Source organism: Camellia sinensis, chromosome 15 (genome assembly GCF_055761805.1).
Source record: "Camellia sinensis isolate YWXY chromosome 15, ASM5576180v1, whole genome shotgun sequence".
Taxonomy (NCBI): Eukaryota; Viridiplantae; Streptophyta; class Magnoliopsida; order Ericales; family Theaceae; genus Camellia; species Camellia sinensis.
Genome location: NC_138975.1, coordinates 92857762 through 92883939, shown reverse-complemented (window position 1 = coordinate 92883939; position 26178 = coordinate 92857762). Strand labels below are relative to the sequence as shown.

Genomic DNA, 26178 nt, shown 5'->3' with positions numbered 1-26178 from the left:
ACAATTCGACCCAATTTTTTTGACTTGCGGTCACATAATGTCGGAGATACTCCTCTAGAAATCCATTCATCCTTTCGGTCTGACCATCCGTCTGAGGGTGATTTGCTGTGGAGAACTTTAATTCGGAACCCAACAAATTAAAGAGCACAGTCCAAAACCTTCCCGTAAACCGGGTATCCCTGTCGCTTATTATGTCCTCAAGTAAGCCAAAGTATTTTACAACATACTTATGAAATAAATCAGTAGCAACATCTGCGGGACAAGTATGAGGAGCAAGGATAAAAACAGCATACTTAGAAAAATGGTCAACAATTACCATGATGGAGCGCATCCCATTGACTTTGGGAAATCTGGAGATAAAGTCCATGGATATGGAAACCCAAGGCTTCTCAGGGACAGGTAATGGTTGTAATAACCCAGCTGCCTTCTTTCTTTCGGTCTTGTCCAATTGGCACACCATGCATGTTTTGACAAAAGCCTCTACGTCTTCTTCCATTTTTGGCCAAACATATGAATGTGACAAAAGAGCCATCATGTGTTGTTGCCCCAGATGACCAGCCCACTGCGGGTCATGTGTTTCTCTAAGAAGTTCCATTCGTAGTCCCCCAACACTTGGGACATAGAGTCTATCTCCTTTTCCATAGAGAAGACCATCTTCAAGCCAATACCGACGAGCAATTCCGTCATTTACTTGTTGTACCAACCGTTGATATTCTGAGTCAATGGCAGTACTATCCCTGATCCTTTCCAGCAACTGTGATTCAATGTTGGAGATAGCAGCCACATATTCATTTATCTCTTTCCGGCTTAAGGCATCAGCGACTAGGTTATGTTGTCCAGGCTTGTGTCGCCATTCAAAGTCATACTCTTCAAGGAATTTCTGTCAACGGGCCTGCCTTGGAGACAACTTTTTTTGAGTTTTAAAGAATGTATTAGCCACATTATCAGTAAGAACCAAAAACTTTGATCCGAACAGATAGACCCTCCAGGTGAGTAGACAATGCACTATTGCCATCATTTCCTTCTCATGGGCTGAATAATTCTTCTCAGCAGCGTTTAGTTTTCTGCTTTCAAAGGCCACCGGGTGTCCTTCATGCACCAGTACTCCTCCGAGTGCTTTGTCTGAGGCATCCGTGTGTACTTCGAAAGGCAACTTGAAACTAGGCAGTCGCAAGACCGGTTCACTTGCCACTGCACTTTTTAGTTTGTCAAAGGCCTCTTGACAATTAATGGACCAATGCCATTTGTGATCTTTCTTCAGCAAATCAGTGAAGGGAGCAGCCTTATTTGAATATCCCTCAATGAATTTCCGATAGTAGTTTTCCAAGCCTAAGAAGGATCGCAACTCCGCAACATTGGTGGTGGAGACCATTCCATAATAGCCTGCACCTTCCTTCCATCCATTTTGACATGGCCTTGGCAAATGATATGCCCAAGAAACTTAATCTCCCGCTGGGCAAACTCATATTTTTCCTTCTTGACATACAACTGTTGTTCTCGTAACCGAGTGAACACCATCCGAAGGTGGTACAAGTGATCCTCTAGGGACTCACTATATATTACAATATCATCCAAATAAACAACAACAAACTGATCGACATAGTCACTGAACACATCATTCATAAGATTACAGAATGTAGCCGGGGTATTAGTTAACCCAAACGGCATTACAAGGAACTCAAAAGACCCATACCTTGTAACACATGTGGTCTTTGACTCATCTCTTTCAGCCACTCGGACTTGCCAATAGCCAGCACGTAAATCCAATTTTGTGAAGTAAGTGGCTTTGCACAATCGATCAAATAGGTCTGCCACCAAAGGGACTGGATACTTATTCTTTATCGTCACTTTGTTGAGAGCCCGGTAATCCACACACATGCGCAAACTTCCATCTTGCTTCTTTTGAAAAAGCATTGGGGCACCGTAAGGGGCTTTGGATGGCTAAACCAGTCCAGCATCCAATAAGTCTATCAATTGCCTTCGCAACTCCGTAAGTTCCATTGGGGACATTCTATAGGGTGTCTTCGCTAGAGGCTTAGCACCCGGAATCAACTCTATTTTATGATCAGTGGCACGCCGAGGAGAAAGGGACTTTGGCAACTCCGAAGGCATCACATTCTCAAATTCCCTCAACACTTCTGCCACTTCATCTGGCACTTCTGCTGATAGATCAAGTTTGATTTCCACCACGGCAGCAAGATAAGTTTCTGCACCCTTTTTCGAACCGTTGTGCACTTGAATGGCTGAAAGGGTCTCCGTCTTCCTCTTTGTGCCCTTGCCTTTGTCTGATTTACTGCTGTAGACGCGCCCGTGGGCCTCACTACAGTTCGGACTCAATTTGTGTCACGGTCCTTAATCTGAACCAAAGAGTCCAAATCCGGCAAATCGTTTTGAGAAAACAGATTTTTAGAAAAGGAGTGCCAAACATGGATTGCTTTGCCAGATACAGAGTCGCCACCTAAATATTTTATTTTGGGAAATTTAGGAAATCCTGACTCGGTGCCAAAGGCCACGTGTCCGTCATCACCAAAGTTGCCTCGGCTCGGGAGCTTGGGTACGATTGGGGAAGGTCAGCTATGAGCACCCCCTCTCGCCCGATCCGAAGATCGGCCTCTACTAACCGTGATATCCGTTTTTGAAAACGTTATGTGTTCTTATTTCGGTTATTAGCCTAGGATTACTATGTTATACGCACAGCAAACAAGTATAGACCAAATCGCCTAAATTGGAACAAAACATTGCATGTTTGTTTTGAAAATGGTTTGCTACTCGTAAGTAGGCTAAAATGCAAGTTTTGCCACCCTCAAGTGGGCTTTTAGAAAATATGGTTTTGCCACTATTTAGTGGGCTTAAAACTCACAATTTTAATGCATTATTCCAATTTAGGTAATCCAACCTCCATCCACAGGCATTCAAGCAGTTATATCACATAAGCAGCTAGCCTCATGGTAATCATGCTGTTATGGCAACACTCACACGCATGCGGTATGCTAAGCATAAAAAGTTTACCTAGTACTCCGTGCCAAAACAAGAACATGTTAGTAATCATACATGATCCAACTCCATGTTTAAATGCCTAATGCAACGCATATGGAATGTCACTAGAGTAGGCTCAGCTAGTCTATAAATGATATGTGAAAATGTACAAGCAGCATGTATTCAAGTTAGATTTGAAATACTTATGCAGTTAGTATGATGCGCCGAGCCTGGTGCATGCAATACTGATGAATGATGCACGCATGCATAGCATAAGGTATGCTAAATTAAATGTGCCCTAGTACTAACCATCAAAAGTAGGTAAGTAAAAGGGAGAAAGAAGTGGGGGGGTTGGAAGACATGTACACACGCACCCACACTTATTACAAATTCGCCCTCGCTCGGAGGGACCAAAAGAATAATTCAATTTAACTAACTCACGAGCTAATTAAATATTACAAACCAAATAAATTAGATAAGCAATTTAACTAATCTATTTAAGCAATAAACCGCGTCGGGAAGTGGGTCCAATGCAATGCATGCTCGGGTTTGCTCGGAAATCCAACGCCATGCACAAGTTTGCCTCTGCTTTGACTGTTCTGCTTCTCTGAAAATTGCACAACTCCCAAGGTTGCTTCTCTGAGTGTTATGGAACACCACCGGCTGAGTGGGATCATCACCGGCCATTTTGAAGTGGTCATTGACCATCCATTGAGATCTCGGCCAAACATTCTTTGCCGGTCGGCACTCAACACTGCCGACCGGCCAAATCTTCCTGCTGAATCTGTTTTGACAGCAGCAGAGGACAGAACTTGGCATGGCAATGTATTTCAAGCAATGTATGTACCAGTCACACCCCTTATCATATTCATGACTCAAAGGGATATGATTCTTGATTCTCGGTTCACCAATTGCGCATTTCCATGCGTGATGGCCCAAAGAATTAAGTGTGCATTTTGATTTCAAATGAAATGCAATGCACACACACAAACCAAGGCCCACTATCACTAGATCAAAGGACAAGGCATGCATGCTAGATGGCATGCGACCTAGGCATGCAAACTAGTATATGCTATATGAACATGGGGAAGCATGTAACAAAATGCAATATAGCTAAGCATGTGTCAACAATGCAAGTAATGAGCATGCAAACATTATGCAACCGAAGCATGCAAGCATGTAGCAATGTGATCACATTTGAACAACATGCGAAAGGTGGACTTAGACCAATATGGACAAGCCTCGGCCATGTCTAAATAGGAAGCCAAAATGCTATGGAATGGAGGCAAATACACACACAAACAATGCATGCAAAAATGGCCCAACGCTTAAGCATTAAAGAACGTCTTTTAAGCACACTTAAAAGAGGATAATCATGGACAAATGGCATGCACATCAAACTCTGAAAATCATGTTAAGATGATACCAAATCCAACTACCAATGCAAGCAAGGCATGCAACCAAGCCCAAGAACTTAAACTATGGTTAAATGACACATGAAGCAAATGACCAAAGTGGACCAAAACAATCCCAAATTATGTTAAGGCAAGTCCTAAAAACCACCTAGATGGCATCTAAATGATCTACACATGGAGGCATGCACAAATGCTTAAACATGGAGCATACAACACCACCTCTTAGAGGCATCAAAGAGGCATCAAAGGCAAGGATACAAGTATGTTATGAGAACTGAAATAGCATGGTAAGTGGTTCCAAACCACTGAAAATGATGCAAGCAACGCACACTGCACACTCATACACTTGAGGCTAACAATCCAAGATGCAAAGGGACTATGCAATGTATGTCTTGGTCGACCAAAACAGCCAAGGACAGACCTTAAGCATGGCAAGACAATCATAAAAGCTTCACAAAGCTAGGCCTAAACATGCTTGAATAAGGGCTCAAAGCATAGGACATGTTAAGGCTAAAACAAGGCATTACAAGGCATGTATGCTAAGCAAGCATGGTGTACCAAAACCAACATACAACAATGCTATATTATGACATAATAAGCATGAAAATCAGTCAAGGCATGGTCAATACACACTCAAACTATATGCTCCCTCAAGAGGCTAAAAATGGCCCTTTTCAAGGACAACAAGGAGAGGGGGTGGCCCTCTCCTTCTTGGGACCTCAAGGCTTCAGTGGTGAGGAGGCCAAAACACAATGGTCCCGAAGCTCAACCGAAATGGCACAAAACAAAGGCCAAACAAGCCTTAAGAGTGGTCAAACAACCCCAAATCTTAAAACACCCTTAACAAACTATTTAGAGCACTCAAAAACAAGACTTTTATGTGTTATACACCAAGTCAAAAACAGTTGCAAGATAGTCAAAAAGAGTATGCAAGAATGGGGTAAAAAGGGACAAAAGTCTTACCCTTGTAGACCTTCTTCAAAAGTGGTGGACCAGTTGCTTCTTTGAGCTCAAATCAGTCCAAAAGCTTCAAGGAAAGACCTCTGGTACCTCAGCCACTAAGAAAAGGTGTGATGGTGGGTGTTTGTGCACAAAAATGAGACCAAAAACACACACTAAACACAAGAGAGAGAGAGATACAGAGATAGATAATATATGTAAACCCTAACCCTAAAGCTCAAGCTCTTAAAAATGTTGTCTAAGTTTCCTTTCTCTCCTCCTTTTTTCTTCTCCTCTCCTCATTTTTTCTCCTCTTGTTTTTTTTATTATGAGGGAGAGCTTGATTGATATAGATATATATCAATCTGCAGCTCCTCAGAACACCCACATCCAGGTATGGGCTGAGGTATGGCCTAAAATGACAGCTGCCAGCTGTCTGCAGAGATATCTGTTAAAAACCACAATTGGCCGGCCGGCCATCACATTTGGCCGACGGCAACAAAACACAGCCGGTGGCCTCAAGCCATGGCCGGTGGAGTGTGGGGATGTCTCAAAAGCCATTCCCTGCCCTCCAAAGCAAAAACACAAGTGTTTGGTGCAAAACCAGACACAAAACGGTCGAGTCGAGAGATCCTGAGGCAAGGCGCGTAGCCGAGGCATCCGGGAACTCAAGACGAACACAAACATGGATGATCACCGAGTGTTCAAGCGGTGACGTCCAAGTCTTGAGGACGGTCAAAAATGGGGTGTCTACAACTGCAACTAGCGATAAAGCAAGGCTTGTCTTCATCCGAAATAAGTATCCCACCCAAATATGGCATCAAAGCCACTTTTGCAGTCACAAAGAAATCATTTCCTAAGATGACATCGAAATCATCCAAAGGAACCACCATCAAGTTAACCCGTCCAGTCCAATCTCCAACTGTGATCGATACTTTGGAAGCCATTCCTTGTACCGATTGAGCCGCCGAGTTTACTGCCTTGATTCGACTGGTGCTTTGGGTAACTTGCAATCCGAGGGTCTGCACAATTTTTTCTGACAGAAAGTTATACGTGGCACCGGTGTCTACCATTACCGCAATGTCAATACCCGCCAACTTCACTTTGATGTACATCAGACCAGTAGTAGGGGCTTTCTCTACATGAATTGCATTGAGCAATTGTAAGGGGTTTACCCTAGTCGGCCCCTCAGAATCCGACTCCCCTTTGCCATCTTCCGCGACCATAGCGTTAAGTTTCTCACGCTTGGGATAGTCTTTCGCTCTATGGGGTCCATCACAAATGAAACACCCTTTGTTAGATTTCCCACCATTAGTCTGAGAAGAATCCCCTTTTTGCTTGTACTTGGAACGCTCTTTTCCCTTCTTGAAACCAGACTTCTTCTATCCCATCTTCTCTTTTCCTTTCTTCTTGGATTTGCTAGTTTCAGTCGTAGGTTCCTTGCTTAACTTGTAGTCAAGCAACCCGTCTGCCGCAGCCATGGCAGAGGGTAAATCTTTGACACCGAGTCTTCGAAGTTCTAACTGGGCCCAATTTTGCAACCCAGACATAAAGTTGAAGAGTTTATCTTCCTCCGACATGTTCTTGATGTCCAGTATCAAAGAACTGAATTCTTTCACATAATCCCTCACCAATCTGGAATGCTTCAACCGTTTCAGGGCGTCTCTTGCAACCCAAGATGTGTTGCAAGGAAGGAATTATTCCTTCATTTCCTTCTTAAGAGTCTCCCATGTTGAGATCTCTGGCCGAGCATCATCCCCGACACGTGTACGCCACCAAAGTTTAGCATCACCAGTAACGTACATGCTTGTGATTGTAACCTTCTCCCCTTCTGGCACATGAGCAGCCTTGAAGTACTGCTCCATGTCCCACAGAAAATTCTCAAGTTCCTTCGCACTTCGATTCCCACCAAAATCTTTAGGGTCTGGAACTTTAATTTTCGAATGAGTCTTTTCCGAATTCGTATGCCCACAGACAGCCTTCTTTAGAAGGGACAGTTCATCCACAACTTCTTGAAACTTGTCTTTCTAGGACTCCGAAATGGCTAGCACATCCATCAGCATGTCTTTGAATCGATCTGCTGTCGAGGTCTCAAGGGCAAGAAACCCTGAGGCCACAGCATCCAATCGATCTGTCAACGAGCGGTTCTCATCAGCAGGGTCACCAACAAGATTTTCCAACCACGTTACTCGTTCTTTTAAGGCATCCATGCCAGAAACCATTAGAGCATGACCGTGCTCTGATACCAATTGTTACAAGGTCTATTTGTCTTTCAAATTTCCAACCTGTAATGGCACTAAGTTGGGTACTTAGTCTCAGTCAATTATGAATACACACACACAGTGTTATAATAAGTAAGAGAATAGGCAACAAGTGATTACAGGAAAAACTCCCAACCTTTATTAATTGCACCAACAATACAAAGGATGCCTATGGAAACTCTTACCAACACTTAGTTAATTTTCGAGTTCCATGGCTATGCCTAAATAGGCTTACAATCCGTTACAAACTTTACAACCAGTATTACAAGAAAAACATGCCAAGTGGCATGGCAGTTGACACCTCCAACTGCCTAGGGACTTAGGATCATTTCTGGGACATAACTGCTAGTAACTGCTACTAACTCCCTGCCTTGATTCCAGATGTCCAGACTTGCCTTGTCTTTGCTCAACATGGGTAATTGCTGCCAGACAAACATAACTGCTTTGAACTGCCCATGTTGTTTGCCTTCTCAGTCAGCCACGAATTTGGTTGTCTTGGCCTCCAGACCAAGTTTTGCCTACTGAATGCTTTGAACCCCCAAGTATGCTGCAGCCCATATTCGGGTCATGTTAATGCCTTGCATTCGTGCCACTGCTGCCCATACTTTGGCCAAGGGTCCTGTGCTGCTGCCTCAGCACTTTGTCAATGTTTCACCTTGTTGTTTTGGCATGCCACTATCATGCCGTGGTCTTGGTTAGACATTGGTGTAAGGTGCTACGAATGCCAACCATGCAGCCTTCAAGTAGAAGGTGCTAACACAATACTATCAACAACTTTTCCCTTCCAGTCCTGAATAATAATTTGCCATTTTACATACTATTAGTAGAGCTGCTCTAAAATTTCTTAAACCCAACTCCCAAACTAGCCTAATTATTTTAATTTTCACTCTCTCACCCTCTCTATTTCTTTAATAGTTTTTGGGCAGTTAGCATTACTAATAAGAAACTGACAAAATCCAAAATCTCCACTAATTGAAAAATTATCACATAAGTCCATTTTATATCTTACGTGGTATGTTTTTATAATTCTATTGATTACATACCTATTATTTTTTATTTTTTCTTCTATATATTATATAAAATAACTAATAAAATTAAAAGGGTATATAACCTAATTAAAATTCTACAGGGTCATTCTTCACTAATTTGACTCCAACCGACCCCACTAGGTTTGATTGTCCCACAGGGAATAGAAAACAAAGGAAAGTAAAGGCATTCACTTTACACATTTTCCAATGAATGTTGGAAGCTTTTGCAAAGGAAAGGTAAAATAGGCCGATAAAAAGTTAAAGAAGGCTGAAGCAAGAAGACCAATTGCCAATTTGCCACCCATTTTGGTACACAGAAAATATTGCTGGCTCCCCAATTTCCATTCATCCAAACTTCTCTTCTTTTCGTCACTACTGTCACTGCCACTGCTAATAGTTTCTTTGCAGTCACGTGTCATCCCAGAACTATACAAATATCAGAGTTATCCACACAATTAGATGGAGAATTAAGTAATGTGTTATATTTGATTCACTTAAATGAGATGTATGAGTTGGGATAGAATAAATTATTTTTTATACACTTTTATAGGATAACAATTCTATTTCAATATTAAGTTATGATTCAATTGGTAATATATTTTTCATTATTATTTTAATTAATCAAATATGATAATGTATATTATAAAAGAATGAGCATTCTATTTTACTATTCCAATGAGCTAAACACTGCCTTAAATATGATGGAACGGCTTAAAATGCAATATATATTCTAGCTCTGCATATTTTTGTTCTCCTATTTGATATACTTTATATAAGCATGAATAGTTATTCCATTGAAAAGATCATTTTAACGAAAATTGAAATTGCTTATTACTTCTTTCAAACTAAAAGAGACATTTTATTTCTTTATGAAATCACTTTGAAACAAATATTTATCAGTCTTTACCATCGTTTTCACTATCACCACTATATCATCATCGCCTCCCAACAAACCCTTTCTACTACTACCCTATTATCGCAAACGACACTCTACCACTGCCATAACTCCCACCTTATCATGGCCACACTTACCAACCCAGCACGACAACCTATTACGATCACCACCATTATTACCAACCATCTATATTATCACACTACTATTACCTATCTACTACCATTGTCACCTTAGTTACGATCACCTTAGCTAAACATCATTTTGTAACAATTATTCCTCTTCACCACAATTTTATCAAAATATTACGTAATGTTTGGTTTTTTAATAGAATTCTAAGTTTAGCTTATCAATATAATTTTGAGTTGATCAATGGCGATTCATTTGGAATGCAATTTTTTAATATATATATATATATATATTTTGACAAATGTTTATCTTACATAATTTTAGCTACAATGCAAATAAAAGCTATGGCATAAGATATAGATCTCATTAGTTACATAACCAGTTACTTTGAATTGGCACTTAATCTAAATATATTTAAAATATAAAATATTTATAAAAAAAATAAATAAATACAAATATTGCATTTTACCATCGTTTTCACTATCACCACTATATCATCATCGCCCCTATTATTGCAAACGACACCCTACCACTGCCATAACTCCCACCTTATCACGGCCACACTTACCAACCCAGCACGACAACCTATTACGATCACCACCATTATTAACAACCATCTATATTATGACACTACTATTACCTATCTACAACCATTGTCACCTTAGTTACCACCACCACCATGACAACACCATACTACCACCGCCACCCTATACCACTACTACCAATGCCACAACTATCACTACCATGACAACACCCTACTACCACCGCCACCCTACCCCTACCCTCACTGTCGCCGCCACCATCGATTCCATAACTACCGCTACCACCATCCTACTCCCATTGCTTATCCCCACCACCACCGCTGCACCATATCAAACTACTAACCCCACCAAGGCCATGGCCATTACTATTACCACTTCCATAACCATCAAAACTATTATGATTTATACAAATTTAAATTGGTTGTTACTTGTTTGATAATAATAATAATAATAATAACCTTATTTCATTCAATTAATTTAATAATTATAACTAAACATGAGAATGAGAACTGTTATTTTATATTTACATCATTTCATGTTAGCATCCAAGTAGTGGATTAGGAATGATTATTACATTTCAGACAACCTGCTAATCCATTTCACACTCTCATTTCATCTCAATTCATTCCATTCCATTCTTATTGATCTAAAATTATACAACCCATCACTCTGGTTGTGAAGCTTTAGAAGATAAGTTCTAGAACATTGCTCCAAAAGCATGAATAATTTCTTAAATTAAAGAGTTCTTAAATCTGTTCTTTACTTTGGGAATTTACGCTATAAATCTCCTTCAACACGTAGCAATCTAGATTGAAGGTAAATTCTATACAAATAAAATATCTTTACAAAAATCTTAAATAGGCAAAAGTTAGCAATATGTCCAATGGTGGATCCAACATTTTCTGGCTTCTCTTTTTTTTGGATTGGATGTGATGTTGCTCCATGGAGCTTATTATAAAATCTACTCTATTGATTTGATCTGTTCATTTTATTTGACTAACTAAGTAAATTATTCATAAAATAAAAAAAATCAAATCAAATTAATTCAATAATCATATTTTATAATATATGTTTATATAAAAAAAAGATGATAAATATAATTTTAAATATAGATTATATATTTTTTACAGACAAATTTAATAAAAAAATTTATATTATAATTTTTGATTCAGTCTAATTTTTTACATAAATGATCTATATACATAATCAAGTAAAATAGACCATTCAAACAAGAAAGTAAGAAAAATGAGTGAGAGCACTAATTAGTGCTACCACTAATGATATGGCAGTAGGCTCCACCATGAATGATTTGATATTTTGGCCTTAGTGTTGTATTTTTTTTCTTTTTTTATTAAGTGTCATGTCATTAGTGATCTTTTTAGAGTTTCAAAATTAGTGGTCTCTATCATTGTTGTGAAAGTAATTACATGTAGGCCGCTACTTTAACTGATACCTATTACCTACTTGTCATGGGTCACCCTCATGGATCACCACAACAATACTTATAAAGATGAGTACCAATTTTTCATTGCAAATATCAACATCTTTCATTTCTAGATGAGTACCAATTTTTCATTGCAAATATCAACATCTTTCATTTCTAGAATTTTGAGTGTGATTAATTTAAGGTTTAAGGTTTCACTAGTTCACAGGAGAACAATATCTACGTTAGCATTTGTGTGATCAATGATAATAAGAAGAAATAAACAACTATCCTGATATTTGCTGACGTCAACCTTCCTCTTTTCTATTATTTGGAAGTCAACATTAGACATTTTAATTAACTATGTCATATAATAATGATAGGAAAATCCTATGATATATGCACTCATCAGAAATTATCATAATTTTATCATAAAATTTTATAACATCAATCATAAATACATAATTTCATCACAAATTAACGAAACAAAATATCTAAAATTTTATGATTTATGTAACAAAAATTTGTGACTTGATTACAACATTTTTTTGTTACGTCCATTTGTGATGAGATTATATATTTTGCAATTAATATTATAAAATTTTATAATAAAATTACGTCAATTTATAATAGGATGGATATAATACACCTCTTGAAGGGGAGTGTACCATAAAATTTCCTATAATAATATATAGTATAATATATATAATAATAGGAAAATCCTATGGCACCACAAGTATCTTATCACAAAAATATATAATTTTATCACAAAATTTTGTAACATTAATTATAAAATGCGTAACCTCACCACAAATTAATACAATAAAATATCTAAATTTTATAGTTAATGTTGCAAAAAATTGTAACTTAATTATAATATTTTTTTATTATGTCAATTTATATCGAGATTATACATTTTATAATAAAGTACATATCGTATGCACCCTCTAGAAGTGCAAACCATAACATTTCACGTACTAATAAACCAAACACAGGCAATTGCGGCTTGATTGGGTTTTCATTATCAATTGTTAAAACCAGAGAGCTACCACCAAACCAACCCAACATCATTTTGTAACAATTATTCCTCTTCACCACAATTTTATAATCAAAATATTACGTAATGTTTGGGTTTTTTAATAGAATTCTATGTTTAGCTTATCAATATAATTTTGAGTTGATCAATGGCGATTCATTTCGAATGCAATTTTTTTAATATATATATATATATATCTATATATTGACAAATGTTTATCTTACATAATTTTAGATACAATGCAAATAAAAGCTATGACATAAGATATAGATCTCATTAGTTACATAACCAGTTACTTTGAATTGGCTCTTAATCTAAATATATTTAAAATATAAAATATTTATAAAAATAAATAAATAAATACAAATATTGCATTTTTATGTTTTTGTGCATTTAGGTGTCGTTTGAGAAGAGCTCATTTGGACTCTTTTGGCTCTTTGAGCCACAAAAGACAGAATAGACTATTTGAGCCACAACGGACAAAACATCACATCCAACCCATAATCATTACACTCTTCTCTCACAAAAAAAAGTCAAAAAAGCCAAAAAATTAAAAAGTCCTTCCCAAACTAAGCTTTTGAGCCCAGACTCAAATAGCCAAACATCCTCTCACTTCCCAAACAGAGGCTAGTAAATTTTGTAGATTTTTTTTTTTACAAATAATATACTCCTAAGAAATAATAATTAAAAATTAAAAAAAATCATTGAAAACTGAAAATATATGAATTAAAAATTGTAAAGTTATTTTTAAAATATTCAAAACCAAAGAGAGTGAATGGTATACTATAATACATTTCCTTGGGGGAAATTAGAAAATAAAAACTAAAGAATAAGAAATTAAAATTGAAGTGTGAATACTCAAAAAAACAAATTAAAATTAATTCAATATAATTATTTGGCTTCTCATAAATTGTTTTGAACACTAATATGAATGGAGAAAAAATAGTTATTTCAACAACTTTCAGTTTTAGTTAAAAAAATTAATAAAATGGCATGTTCGAAAGACAATGTGAAATGAAGGTCCAAAGTGACAGATTTTGATCATTTCCATTCAAATGCATAAAGATATGGGACCAAAATTGTGCGAAACAGAAGAAGAAAACGTGGTACTCAAAAAACACAACATGGTATTCCCAGGTATAAGCGCTCTGTTCACACACCATCCATAGACTACAGACTAAAATAGAATAAAATAAAAACAATCAAAACCTTTGCAAAATTACCCCCACATATTTACATATATAACAATCACCCCCTCCTCCACACCTCTCCTTAATTAAACCTGCTAATTACGATTTTCTTTAAAATTAAAAAACGACAATTAATTAATTAATTAATCAAACCTTAATCAAACTCTCCAAATGAAATGAGCTGGTTAGAAGGGGTGTAGATTTCTGCTCAACCCGTTCACGTTAGCAAAGAACCCTACCAAATCTTGCCTGTACGGCATCAACAACCGCCTTCGATCTCCCTCCTGCGCCGCCGCCACTCCTCTGGCCACCGTCGGAATCACTTTTCCGGCGACTTTTACTTCTGTTGCTCTCTCGGAGGCCTTGTCGTTCTTCTTCTTCCTCGAATTGGCATTCGAAGGAGCGAGAAAGACGAAGGTGTCCTTGCCGTCGCTGTTGCTCCGATAGAGAAGATCGCGAAACTTCCACCGCTTTGATGATCCCGTCGAGCTGCTCTTCTTACATCTCTCCGGCGACTCCGCCACCGCAGACGCATCAGATTTCGGTTTCCAGACACAGTAGGTTCCTGCCGGAACTCCGTCGAGCTCGTCGGCTTCGGAGGAGGAGCACGACGGAGGATCGCGGTCCTCGCTCATGAGCTTCCCGAGAGGAATCCGAATCGGCGACGGAGTGGGAGGCTTAGAAGAATTCACTTCACCTTTACAATTTTCAACATCAGAAAACAACAAATCTCTGCCAAAAATAGGGAAAACAGGCCTGATCTGGCCGTTGTAGAAGATCTCATCGGCAGAGGTGGGGTCTGCACACACACAAGGGAACTCAAAATCATCATCATCATCATCTTCGTAGCTCTTCGTTCCTTCTTGTTCTTGGACCCCTGGTTGTTCCTGATCTATGTCGTTCGATTCATGTTCATTTGTGAGGCCGAAAACATCATCGAATTGGGAGTCCGATTCGGCTCTGAATTCCTCAACAACTCTAGCAGCGATCTGAGCGAGTTTACCAGAAGAATAACTATCGAAGCTCGGAGAGAGAGATAAGACTGAACTCGAATGCATTTGGAGGCGTGGGTATCAAATACTCACAACTCTTCCTCTGTTTCTATCTATAGAGTAAAGTCCTTTCTGCAACTCTGTTTTGCGTTCCGATCTTTGAGAGAGAGAGAGAGAGAGACAGAGAAAGAGGAGTTGGGTTTGGTTGAAAGGACCGAAAGTGTGGGAGAATTAGTTTGAGGATTTATAGGTGCGAGTGGTTGAGTAAAGGGTGATTTGGGATTTTTCAAATAATCGTACATTTTTCAATTTTTTTATAAAAGAATGTATAAAAAAATAAAGAAAATGAATAAAAAAAAATAGAGATAAGATGTTAATAGATAATAATTGATGTGATCTAAATAAGTAAATGTATATCAAAAAATATACATAGTTTTAGTACATGTCAAACACTTACTAAGCCTCCGTTTGAAAAGTAGGTTAGTTTTTTGACTATTTTAACTTGGGCTAAAAAGCTTGGTTTAGAAAGAGCTTTTTGACTTTTTTGAATTTTTTGTAAGAGAAGAGTATAATGATTATGAATTACATGTGATGTTTTGTTTATTGTGATTAAAATAATTTATTTTATCTTTTATGACTATTTCAACCCCAAAATCACTTGCCAAACACAACCTTAATTCATCAACCTGTGTGAAATGCTCTCGGAAACGAGAGAGAAGAGGGGTAAATTATGAGTAATTTTTATATATAAATAAAATATATGTGATATAATATTTTTGAGTAAGGTTAAGAGTTCTAAATATTTTATTAAATATTTTATCATATGTTTTACATAGGTGTGGGACTCATATGAAATTTACATGATATGAATCTCACACCAATGTAACACATTCGATAAAATATTTAAAATTTTTGATATTTTTTAATTTTTTTATTATTATGATTGATTTTGACAGTAAAATTTATTATATTTATGTTAAATATTTAAAAAATAATAAAAAATATATATATATTTATAATTGATAAAAAATAATATGAGATATTCGCGTACAAAAATTTCTCTCAAATGAGTGGTTTTCATGTAGCTTCTTCTCCTCGGAGACAGGGAGGGGATGGTTCTTTTCTTGGTTCACACGTAACACGTGTTAGGGTACACGTGTAAGACTGAGATCGTTCACACGTATATATATATCTGGATATTGTTTGTTTGTTTGTGGTTCTTCTAGAGAAGAGATGAGGAGAGGAGGAGAGACAACCGCCAACACAAAACAGTGCCACTCCTTTCGCTCTCTCAATTAAAACGAGAGTTGGCTTTCTCTCTCCGTCGATTGTAGCTGTGTGGTTGTTGTTTAATGTTTATCTCTCTCTCTCTCTCTCTCTCTCTCTCTCTCTCATATTTTGTTTATATTAATAAAGATAAATTATAAATTCAGGTTTTAAATTTTTTTTAAAATACAACTCACAGTTTTAAAAATTATAGAAGTTTTGAATTTTACAACAAATAATCTTTTTACTAATAATTTATTACTTCAATTAATAATTTTTAATGATATTATAAATATATTTTAATTAATAATTCAATCAATTTTATTATTGTGTTGGACAATAATTAGAAATTTTATTTTTTTAATTAATTTTGTTAAAAAAATTATGACAATAAGATATTTGTAATTTTTCAAATTATAGAAAATAATTCATATTCTAAGTAAATTTTAAAAAGTATTATTTGTAATCCAATTAATAAATAAATATCTCAATTTATTTTTAAAGTACTAGTGTCAAATCAGGGATTAAAAATAGAATCAAATATTTAAGTCAAATTTTGGTAAAAAATTTTGGTATTACAAAAAAAAAACATCAACTACTTTGCCATTATTTTAACATCTAGAGATTGCTTATGGATGAAGTCTATTATAAGTCTATTTTTTAATGATAGATTTTAGATGTTATGAGTTTTTATTTTTTTTAATTGATTAAAAATTTATTACCGTGAAGCCATGTGTTATTTGGTCTAAAATTTAATCATTTTTAGTAATAAAGTTACGCTTTAAAAGACGAAAAAAAAATGGTTAGAAAAGCCGTCAACAATGGCTAGTGGCGTTGAGTGAGATAAATAGGTGATATTGAACAAATAATTAGATAGATAGGTGATATATATACAAGTATATGACATTTAAATATATAGTTGGATAGATAGATGACACATGTACAGATATACCATATTTTAAACAAGAGTAATGCTAGATATCCACACTTTTAGACCCACAAATCCGCCCACAATGATTTCTCAAGGGAGTTGGACCCTATATCGTTGAATATGTAATAAATCAAAAATTGGCGTATATAGTACCACATCACTATGGGTACAGTTGTGAAAATTTTTTGTGAGTCTTAAACATTTTCCTTTAAATAGATAGGTGACATTTAAACAGATAGACAGGAAAATTTTTAAAACATAGGTGTCCTTTTGGACAAATAATATTTCTTTTGACCCAAAAAGATTTAAAAGTAAAATTCACTTTACCTCCTTCTGGTTTTGCCTCGAAGCATTTTACTCCCCTATGGTTCAAATATAGGCGGAGATCTCTCCTGTGATTTTAAACTAATGATGTAGCATGCATGGCCATACAATTCTTGGATCAAAGGGATAGACAAGGCAAAGACAAAAAACGGGTCGGATTCGGAATCGTGTGAAATTTGGTGAATCAATGGAAAACGTGATTTTAAAAAAGATCCATTATATGGAACCCAGTAGATTTGGGGCAAATTTAATCATTTTGGTGGTCAATTTGGCGAATTTGCCGTTTTTGAAAAGACTTAAAACTTCAATTATTCCTAGCACAGGCCTCAGAATCCAATTTCAAAAACTCTATCATGATCGTGGAAGTACATATTAGTAGTTTTTTGTTTTTTAATTTTATTGCAATATTTCTATTTTTGGCAATTTTCATTATATTTCCTTATTTCTGTATTGCATTATAATTTTTGCCAATTCCAATAGTTTCCTAATTAAGTTAGGTTTGTCGTTATTTACAAATAGGAAAATGTTTGGTGGCCCGAATTTTTGTGGCTCGAATGGCCCGAATGTATCAAAACGACGCCGTTTTATACTCAAAACAACGTCATTTTGGGTGTTTCGAGCCATGATTTTTCGGGTCACCTAACATTATTGTTATAAATAATAGATGTAAGCCTTAGGGCTCTTCAATTTTTTAGAATTAATATATTTCAAGTTTTATATTCTTTTGTTCCAACTTTAGGTATTCTTTGTAAATCAACTATTGTTGAGCATTTATTCACGGTATTCTTTGTGAATACCGAGAATAAACGAATTCTTGTTTGAATCAACGAATTCTAAGATTGTTACTATGCCTCCGTTTGGGAAGTGGGTTGGCTTTTTGGCTTTTTGGCTTTTTTGGCTATTTTAGCCTGGGCTAAAAAGCTTGGTTTGGGAAGGGCTTTTTGGCTTTTTAGCTTTTTGGCTTTTTTTTGTGAGAGAAGAGTGTAATGATTATGGGTTGGATGTGATGTTTTGTTTGTTGTGGCTAAAATAGCCTGTTTTGTCTTTTGTGGCTATTTTAGCCCCAACCCACTTGCCAAACACCACTTATTTCACGTTTCACATTGCATCAACTAAAGTGTTACAGTTAGTTTTTTGTCAAATATAATGGAAGGTGTGTCACACTCTTTCAAATTGAAAGTTGGCAATGCAAAAGTTTTAAGTTAAAGTCAAAAATTGAATCAAATAATACTCTCATATTCATTTTATTCTTAATCTTAATCCTAACCAAACCCTAACCCTAATTTTCATCTTTTATATAAAAAAAAAAAAAATTAATTTAAAATGTTATTAAATGAGAAATTGGGTTAAAAATTAAATAGTAGATTAAGGTAATTTTATGATAATAAATTAGAGTAATTAGGTTAATTTATGTTTAAATTAATAAGTGTATATATATATATGCCAATGTTAAATTTAAAATATTATTAAATAATAAATTGGGTTAGAAATTAAAAATTGCATTAAGGTAATTTTATGGTAATAAATTAAGATATTTAGGTTAATTTATTATTGAAGTTGTTAAATATATATATTTATATATTTAATTTAAAATGTTAGTAAATAAGGTAATTTTCCTTTTTATAATTAGGGTGCTTTGTTTAATTTATGATTTAATTTGTTAAATATATACATTCATATGTTTAATTAAAAAATTTATTAAATAAGGTAATTTTATGGTAATAAATTAGGATATTTTAATTTATGATGTAATTAGTTATATATATGCTTATTTTAAATTTTATTAAATAAAAAATTAGATTAAGATAAATTTAAGGTAATAAATTAAGATGTTTAGGTTAATCTTATGGTTTAATTTATTATATTTAATTTAAAATTTTATTAAATCAGAAATTGGGTTAAAATTAAAAATTAAAAATTAGATTAAGGAAATTTTATGATAATAAATTAGGGTGTTTAGTTTACTATGATTTTATTTGTTAAATATGTGATTAAGATAGAAAATTATATATATTAAAAAAGAGAAAAAGATAATACATTATAAAGGTGTTTAGGTAATTTTGCCATTATTTATAACATAGTGACTTTACCCTTTGGTCTAAAAAGGGTGTGTTTAATTGGGGGATTAGGGGGGGACTATTCACTATTCAGATTGTTTATCCGAAGGAGTGAGTAGTCCATCGTTTGTTTTTTTTTTAGTCCGCCGGACATGAAGTCCGGCCGGACTCCTTATCCCCTATATGGGGGATTATACTATCCCGGAGGGTGTGAGACAGTTTTGGGGGAATTATTTACTGTTGGGATTAGGTGGTAAAATGACCATTTTGACCATCTACTATTTAATTATGTATTATATTTAGTAAAATTCAATAAAATTTAAATGTCTCAATTTAAAAATAAAATAATTTTATTTAACTTTTTATTGATGTTTTATTTATTTATTTTTTAAAATAATTATTTATAGATATTTTATTGATGTTTTATTTTAAAATTTTGTTTATATTTTATTTAATTTCATTGTTTAAATGTTAATAGATGTTTTATTTAATTTCATTGTTTAATTATTATTATTTTTAAAAACAAATATATTTAAAATCTTAATTAAAAAAATAACATATATTTTTATTGATAATTTATTTATTTAATTTAAAAAAATAAATTTATTTAATTGTGTAAAAAATAAAATAAAATAAATTTTTATTTAATCTAGCTAAAAATAATTAAAATATTAAGATATGTTTAATATTGTTGTTACTTAGTAAATAATTGAAAATTGATAAAATAGTGTTTTGTTCATTTATCTTATCTAGTTCGTCCAACCAAACGTTGGATTCACTAAAAATAGTCATTTCCAGACATCTAATCCCATGAAAAAACAAATACAGAATACATATCCAATCCAACTAAATAGTCCGGGGGATTCACAGTCCCAAGACTCAAGTCTGATGGATTCTAATTCCTCCTTATCTAGTCCGTCCAATCAAACACACCCGTTAAATATGTGATTAAGATAGAAAATCATATGTATTAAAAAAGAGAAAAAGATAATACATTATAAAGGTGTTTAGGTAATTTTGCCATTATTTATAACATAGTGACTTTACCCTTTGGTCTAAAACCATAAGGGTTTTATTACCTATATTTAAACTATAAAAAGGTAATGTGTTTCTAGTCAAAATCACAAAAGGGTAAAGTGAACTTTCTCCAAGATTTAAATGAGTTTATTAGCCAAAAAGTTTCAGAAATGAATCTTTAGTCTGAGTCCCTTCTTTTTTTTTTTTTGTCTAATTAATTCCTTTTGGAAAGTGTTTGGGTGTACAAAGTGCATACCATATGCACTTACGTAGGTTCTTATAAATATACATAAATTACCTCACAAAATCGCATAAGTTTTTACAAATATATGTAAGTTGCGATTTTTTAAATTTTTATGGGTTAACTTACGTATATTTGTGAAAATTTACAAATTTTTGTAAAGTCATTTATATATGTATTTGTAAAAATTTATACAAGTAAATATAATATGCACTTATATACTTAAAAATTACCCCTTTTTTTAATACTCTTAAAACAGATTTTGAAAAAATGATTCTCACTTTTGAAACATTAAGCAACTCCTTAAAACATGCCAAAACAATTTATTATGACAAGATTGCCTGACCCAATTTTATTTGTCCCAATTGAATGTTATAATAATATATTAAGAAAATAAATAAATACCCTTTGTTGTCCCAATTGAATGTTATAATAATATATTAAAAAATAAATAAATACCCTTTGGGAGAGCATGGGTAAGGTAAAGTATAGGGGCATGTAAGTTAAAATTATCAAGTTTTATTCACCAAAAAAAAAAAAAATTTTATCAAGTTTAAGGTAGAATTTAAAATTATATTATTAAAATAATTGAATTTAAAATTAAAAATTCACCCATAAAATCCGAAAAATCTCACCCATTGCCACCCCTTTCATCTCTAGTAATGTTATACAACCAAATAAAATTTGCAAACTAACATTCACCATGTTTGTTTTCAGTTTTTTTAAAACTCTATTCAAAAAAAATTATTTTCTTATTTTTCATTTTTTTTTTGTTTTTACTGAATTTTTTTAATATTTTAAGTATATTTTTAATTTTTAGACACACCTAATATAAATACACTTAAAAAGTATAATTTTCAAGAAAAAAATATTTAAAAAATTCACTAAATACCAAAAATACAACAAAAAAAAAACGAAAATCCAATTTTTTTTTTTTTGTATTTTTGTGTATTTATTAATTTTTTAAAATATTCTTTCACAAATATTTTACTTTTTAGATACATCTAAATAAGGTGCATTTAGAAAAGTTAAAAAAAATGCTTAAAATTTAAAAATATTTACTAAAAAAAAACGAAAAATAAAAGACTCAATTTTTAAAAAATTAAATTCAAAAAACAAAAATCAAACATACTATTTTAATGGTTTTATTTTAAATACTAAATTTTATGGAAAATGAGGTTTTTGCTTGGTTTTTTTATCTCATGTAGATGAACCTACATCTATCACAAATGTAATAACTAAATCTTTTAGTTATAACTAAAAACAAATAATAAATCATAACATCATATAAGATATAACAAAAAATCTTTTCGATTATAACCAAAATAATAATTACAACAGGTAATAACTAACATTAAAATGAGTCTTAACTAATATTACAATGAACCATAATCAAATCATAACTAATATCACGATAGGTCATAATCAAATACCACAAATGTCCTAATGAGGCATATGGGGGTCATTTTAGTAAACACACCCTCAAAAGGGTGTATATCATATAAGTTATGACATTTGTGATATTGATTACTACAAATATCATAACTAAATCCTTTGTCATAACTATAAATATAAATAAATAAATAAATAAAGAAGAAATGAAAAAAAAAAAGAAGAGAGAGAGAGAGAGAGAGTCATAACAAAACATCACATGAGGTATGATTAAAAATCTGTATAATTAAAGACCTTTTGGATATAACTCAAATAATAATCACAGTGACTCATAACCAATACCACAACGAGTTGTAACATAGTCCTAACCAAATTATAACCAACACCACAATAAATCACAACTAAATACCACAAACGTCATAATTGGGGTATGTGATAACCCTCAAAATGGGGTTTGTTTTGTATAATTTCCTAGGGGTATCATAGAATTTCCTATATGATATATATACACAATTTATATTTATATAGGGTTAATTTCATTTTCTACACTTACACTATTATCAAATTGTCTGTTTAGTTCGTAAATTTTTAATTGAGTCTATTAAAATTCTAAAATATATAAATCAAAATTTATTTAGTTTATGAACTATCGATTGAATATATTAAGTCTCTAAAGTATTTAATTTAAACTTATTTAATCCTAGAAAGGATTACAAAAATAAATTATAAATCCATAAATATTATAAATTACTAAAAGTTCCTACTTGGTTAAGCACTGTTTTGTTCCGTCTTTAATTTCTATTCCGTCATTACAAGGTATCTTATTTTACTATATGTTTAAATTCATATCAGAGCATTAGGATTGGTTTGGGAAGTAGGTTAATTTTTTGGCTTTTTGACTTTTTTTTGTTATTTTAGTCTGGGTTAAAAAGCTTGGTTTGGGAAGGGCTTTTTGACTTTTTGGCTTTTTTGTGAGAGAATAGTGTAATGATTATGGGTTGGATGTGATGTTTTGTTTTTTGTGGCTAAAATAGCTTATTTTGTCTTTTGTGGCTAAAATAGCCAAAAAAGCCCCATATTCTTCTTCCCAAACGGTGCCTTAGTTTCTTACGGGTTGTTTGGGGTGTCTTAAATAAGTGTACCTTTTGAATTTTTAGATTAAAAAATTGAGAAAAAAATATGGTTATTTGGGTTAACTTTTTAATTTTTTATGAAAAAATATATATTAAAAAATTGTATAAATTAGTGTGTAGGAGAAGATTTATTTTTTGGGTTGTACAGCTGTCCTTCATGCGCAGGTTGAATAGATGGTAAGAAGTCACTGGACGGTGCTTTTCGGTTGGTGAGGGCCATCACGAGTCCCGTTTTGATAATCTAAACTGTTCAATGTGTAGCACTCGTCGAGTACTATATGTCTGTAAAAAATCACATTGATCGGATATCGATAGCTATCTGATCAGATTTTTTTTTTAACCGTTAACTATAACATCATCCTTTTTTTTATACAAAATTGATTTGATCATATAATTATCAATATCCGATCATCTTGATTTCTTACGAACATATAATACTCAACGAGTTCTACTCATTGAACGGTTCAGATTATCAAAACGAGATCCATGACGGGCCCTCACGGGCCGAACAACAGTGTGTTAAAATTGCACCCCAACTGTGCAATTTTCCTTTTGAACTGCAGCACAGATCTGACTTATTGTGATTGATGAGTTGTATTTTTGTATGTAAAATTAATTTTAAAATTTTTTTTTTTTTTGTGAATATTGATAACTCTTTAATTTTTTGAGTAACTTTTTTACTTTTTGTCTTTTTTGAGAGATGCCAAACTTGGCCTTAGTCTTAATAATAAAATTATATAAATATTAGATATAGTGAAAAATTATAATAAGATTTACATTCGCTACAAATAATAAAAAAATAAAATAATACATTAATTAAGTTATTAAAAAAATTTAATGAAAAAGTTAAAGACAATCAATTATAAATTATAAATGAAATTCAACATATAATACTACTTTAAAACAGGCAAGTAAAAATACTATAATCATAGGGTGATTGGCCTAGTGTGTGATGATTGGGGCCTAGAGGTTTGCTCCCTCCCAGGTCTCATGTTCGAATCCCTTAGCCAGCAAATGCCTACCTTAGAGCCACGGACTATAGGGCATAAACCTTGTTTTGAAAAGTTTGTTCGGACTATAGGGATTTAGTCTGGTATGCATAAGCTGACCTAAGATATCCTACATAACCAAAAAAAAAAAAGAAAAAAAAAAGAGTAAAAATACTATAGATAATTATTCTTACTCTTATAAAGAAAAGTCACCAGAAAAAATGGCGCCCACTTATTTCAAAACAGAATACAAAAATTAAGATTTTTTTGGAATAAAATCTTAACTATGGTCTTTTACTAATTTATATTATTTATGTACTTATATTTTATTTTTGTAATACTTTCAAGGACTAAGTAGGTCTAATTTATGTACATTGGAGACTTAATAAATTTAATCAATAGTTCAGAGGCCAAGGTAGTGTTTGATAGAGCTAAAATTAAAAAATTGAAGATTAAAAATTAAGTATTGTAAATTGAATAGTGAATTTTTTAAGCTAAAAAACTATTCGATAAAAATTTAAGTGCTGAATTAAAAATAAATTATTTGATATGTATAAAATCAAATTTAAAATTTATTATTTTCAAATTGTATATTTCAATTTTTATATTGTGATAGTGGTGGTAGTGGTGGCGGCGATGGACATGATAGTGATAGTGGTAATGGCGGTAACGTTGATGATGGTGGTGGCAGTGGTAATGATTATAATTGTAGTAAAATAATAGTAATGCTTATAATAACAATGACAATGGCGATAGAAATAGTGGTAATGGTGGTAGCATGATGGTGATAGTGGTCGTGATAGTATTATTAATGGTAGCGATAGCGATGGTGGTAGCAGTAGTAGTTTCGACAGCGATGACAATGACATGATGGTAGTGGTTGTGGTAGTAGTAGTGGTGGCCATGGTATAATGATGGTGATGGAAGTGATAATGAATTTATAATAATACATATCACTATTTCCATTTACTATTTATAAATTTAGTCAGAATTAAATAAATTTCATATAATTTAAAATTTTCTTTAATTTTATCCTATATTTTGAGAGGTACTTAAATTTTTAAATAATATCAGTTTTGGTTATCAAACAAGCTTAATTGATCATCACTTAATACGTTCAATTTTAAGTACCGAATCAAATTATCAAACATTTCCTAAGTAAATTTTAATTTATATACTGACTTAATGGAATTCATAATTCAAGAATTAAGGAAAAAAACAATTTAGTAATATTTCAGGATACAATTGTCGTTTGGAAAAAAAAAAAAAAAAGTTGGTTTTTTGGATTGGAGTTTTTTTTAGCTTGAGACTAAAAAATTCATTTGGGATGACTTTTTTTTTAGTTTTTTAAAAATTTTATAATAAAAAAAATGAAATAATTATGATTTTGATGTGACATTTTATTTTATTAATTTTTAATCTATTTTATCTTTTACTGATTAATTTAGTCCCAACTCAACCCACATAGCCAAACAAAGCCATAAATTGAAATAAATTCATTTATATATGCCATACCTCTCTTCCAAGACCTTTTTTGAATGAGGGTAAATTATACTTATACTCTTGAAGTTTGGGTTTAATACATATCATTTTTTGACATTTGAAAAATTATGCTAGCCTCCCTGCCATTATAATTATTTAGACGGAATGAAAATATTAAACTCATGCATTCTCTCTTTCCTTACTTTGCTTTATTTTCTATGTTTTTTTTTCTTTCTTTTGCTTTACTTCTGTTTTTAATATAATTTTTTCTGTTTTTTTATTAGGAGTTGTTGTTTTTTATATAAACAGAGAGTTTGTAAAATGAACCTATTAATTACATGGGTGAGAATGTAATTTTCAAAATATCAAATAATAAGATGTAATTAGACCAAACCTCAAAAAGTGTCAGTATAATTTATCATTTGAATGATGATTAGGCAACTCTTAAGAACTAAATAAATAGAAAAATGCATGAGAGATTTAATTGAGCACTTTTAATCTATCTTTAATGATATAGAATGGG

The 26178-nt window shown here is 33.1% G+C and overlaps 2 protein-coding genes across 2 annotated transcripts; both read right to left on the bottom strand.

Annotated features, from left to right (window-relative positions):
* Positions 1–1941: 1941 nt before the first annotated feature.
* Positions 1942–6556, bottom strand: LOC145789163 (uncharacterized). The gene is made up of 2 exons (XM_082908402.1): positions 6088–6556; positions 1942–2207 (listed from the first exon to the last, which is right to left on the bottom strand). Exons 1-2 carry the CDS (start codon positions 6554–6556, stop codon positions 1942–1944), a joined length of 735 nt encoding a protein of 244 aa, XP_082764528.1.
* A 7189-nt stretch (positions 6557–13745) lies between these two features.
* Positions 13746–15055, bottom strand: LOC145788970 (membrane-associated kinase regulator, putative (DUF1645)). Its single transcript, XM_082910422.1, has one exon. The coding sequence runs from the start codon at positions 14887–14889 to the stop codon at positions 14017–14019; it is 873 nt and encodes a 290-aa protein (XP_082766548.1). The 5' UTR covers positions 14890–15055; the 3' UTR covers positions 13746–14016.
* Between the last annotated feature and the right edge of the window lie 11123 nt (positions 15056–26178).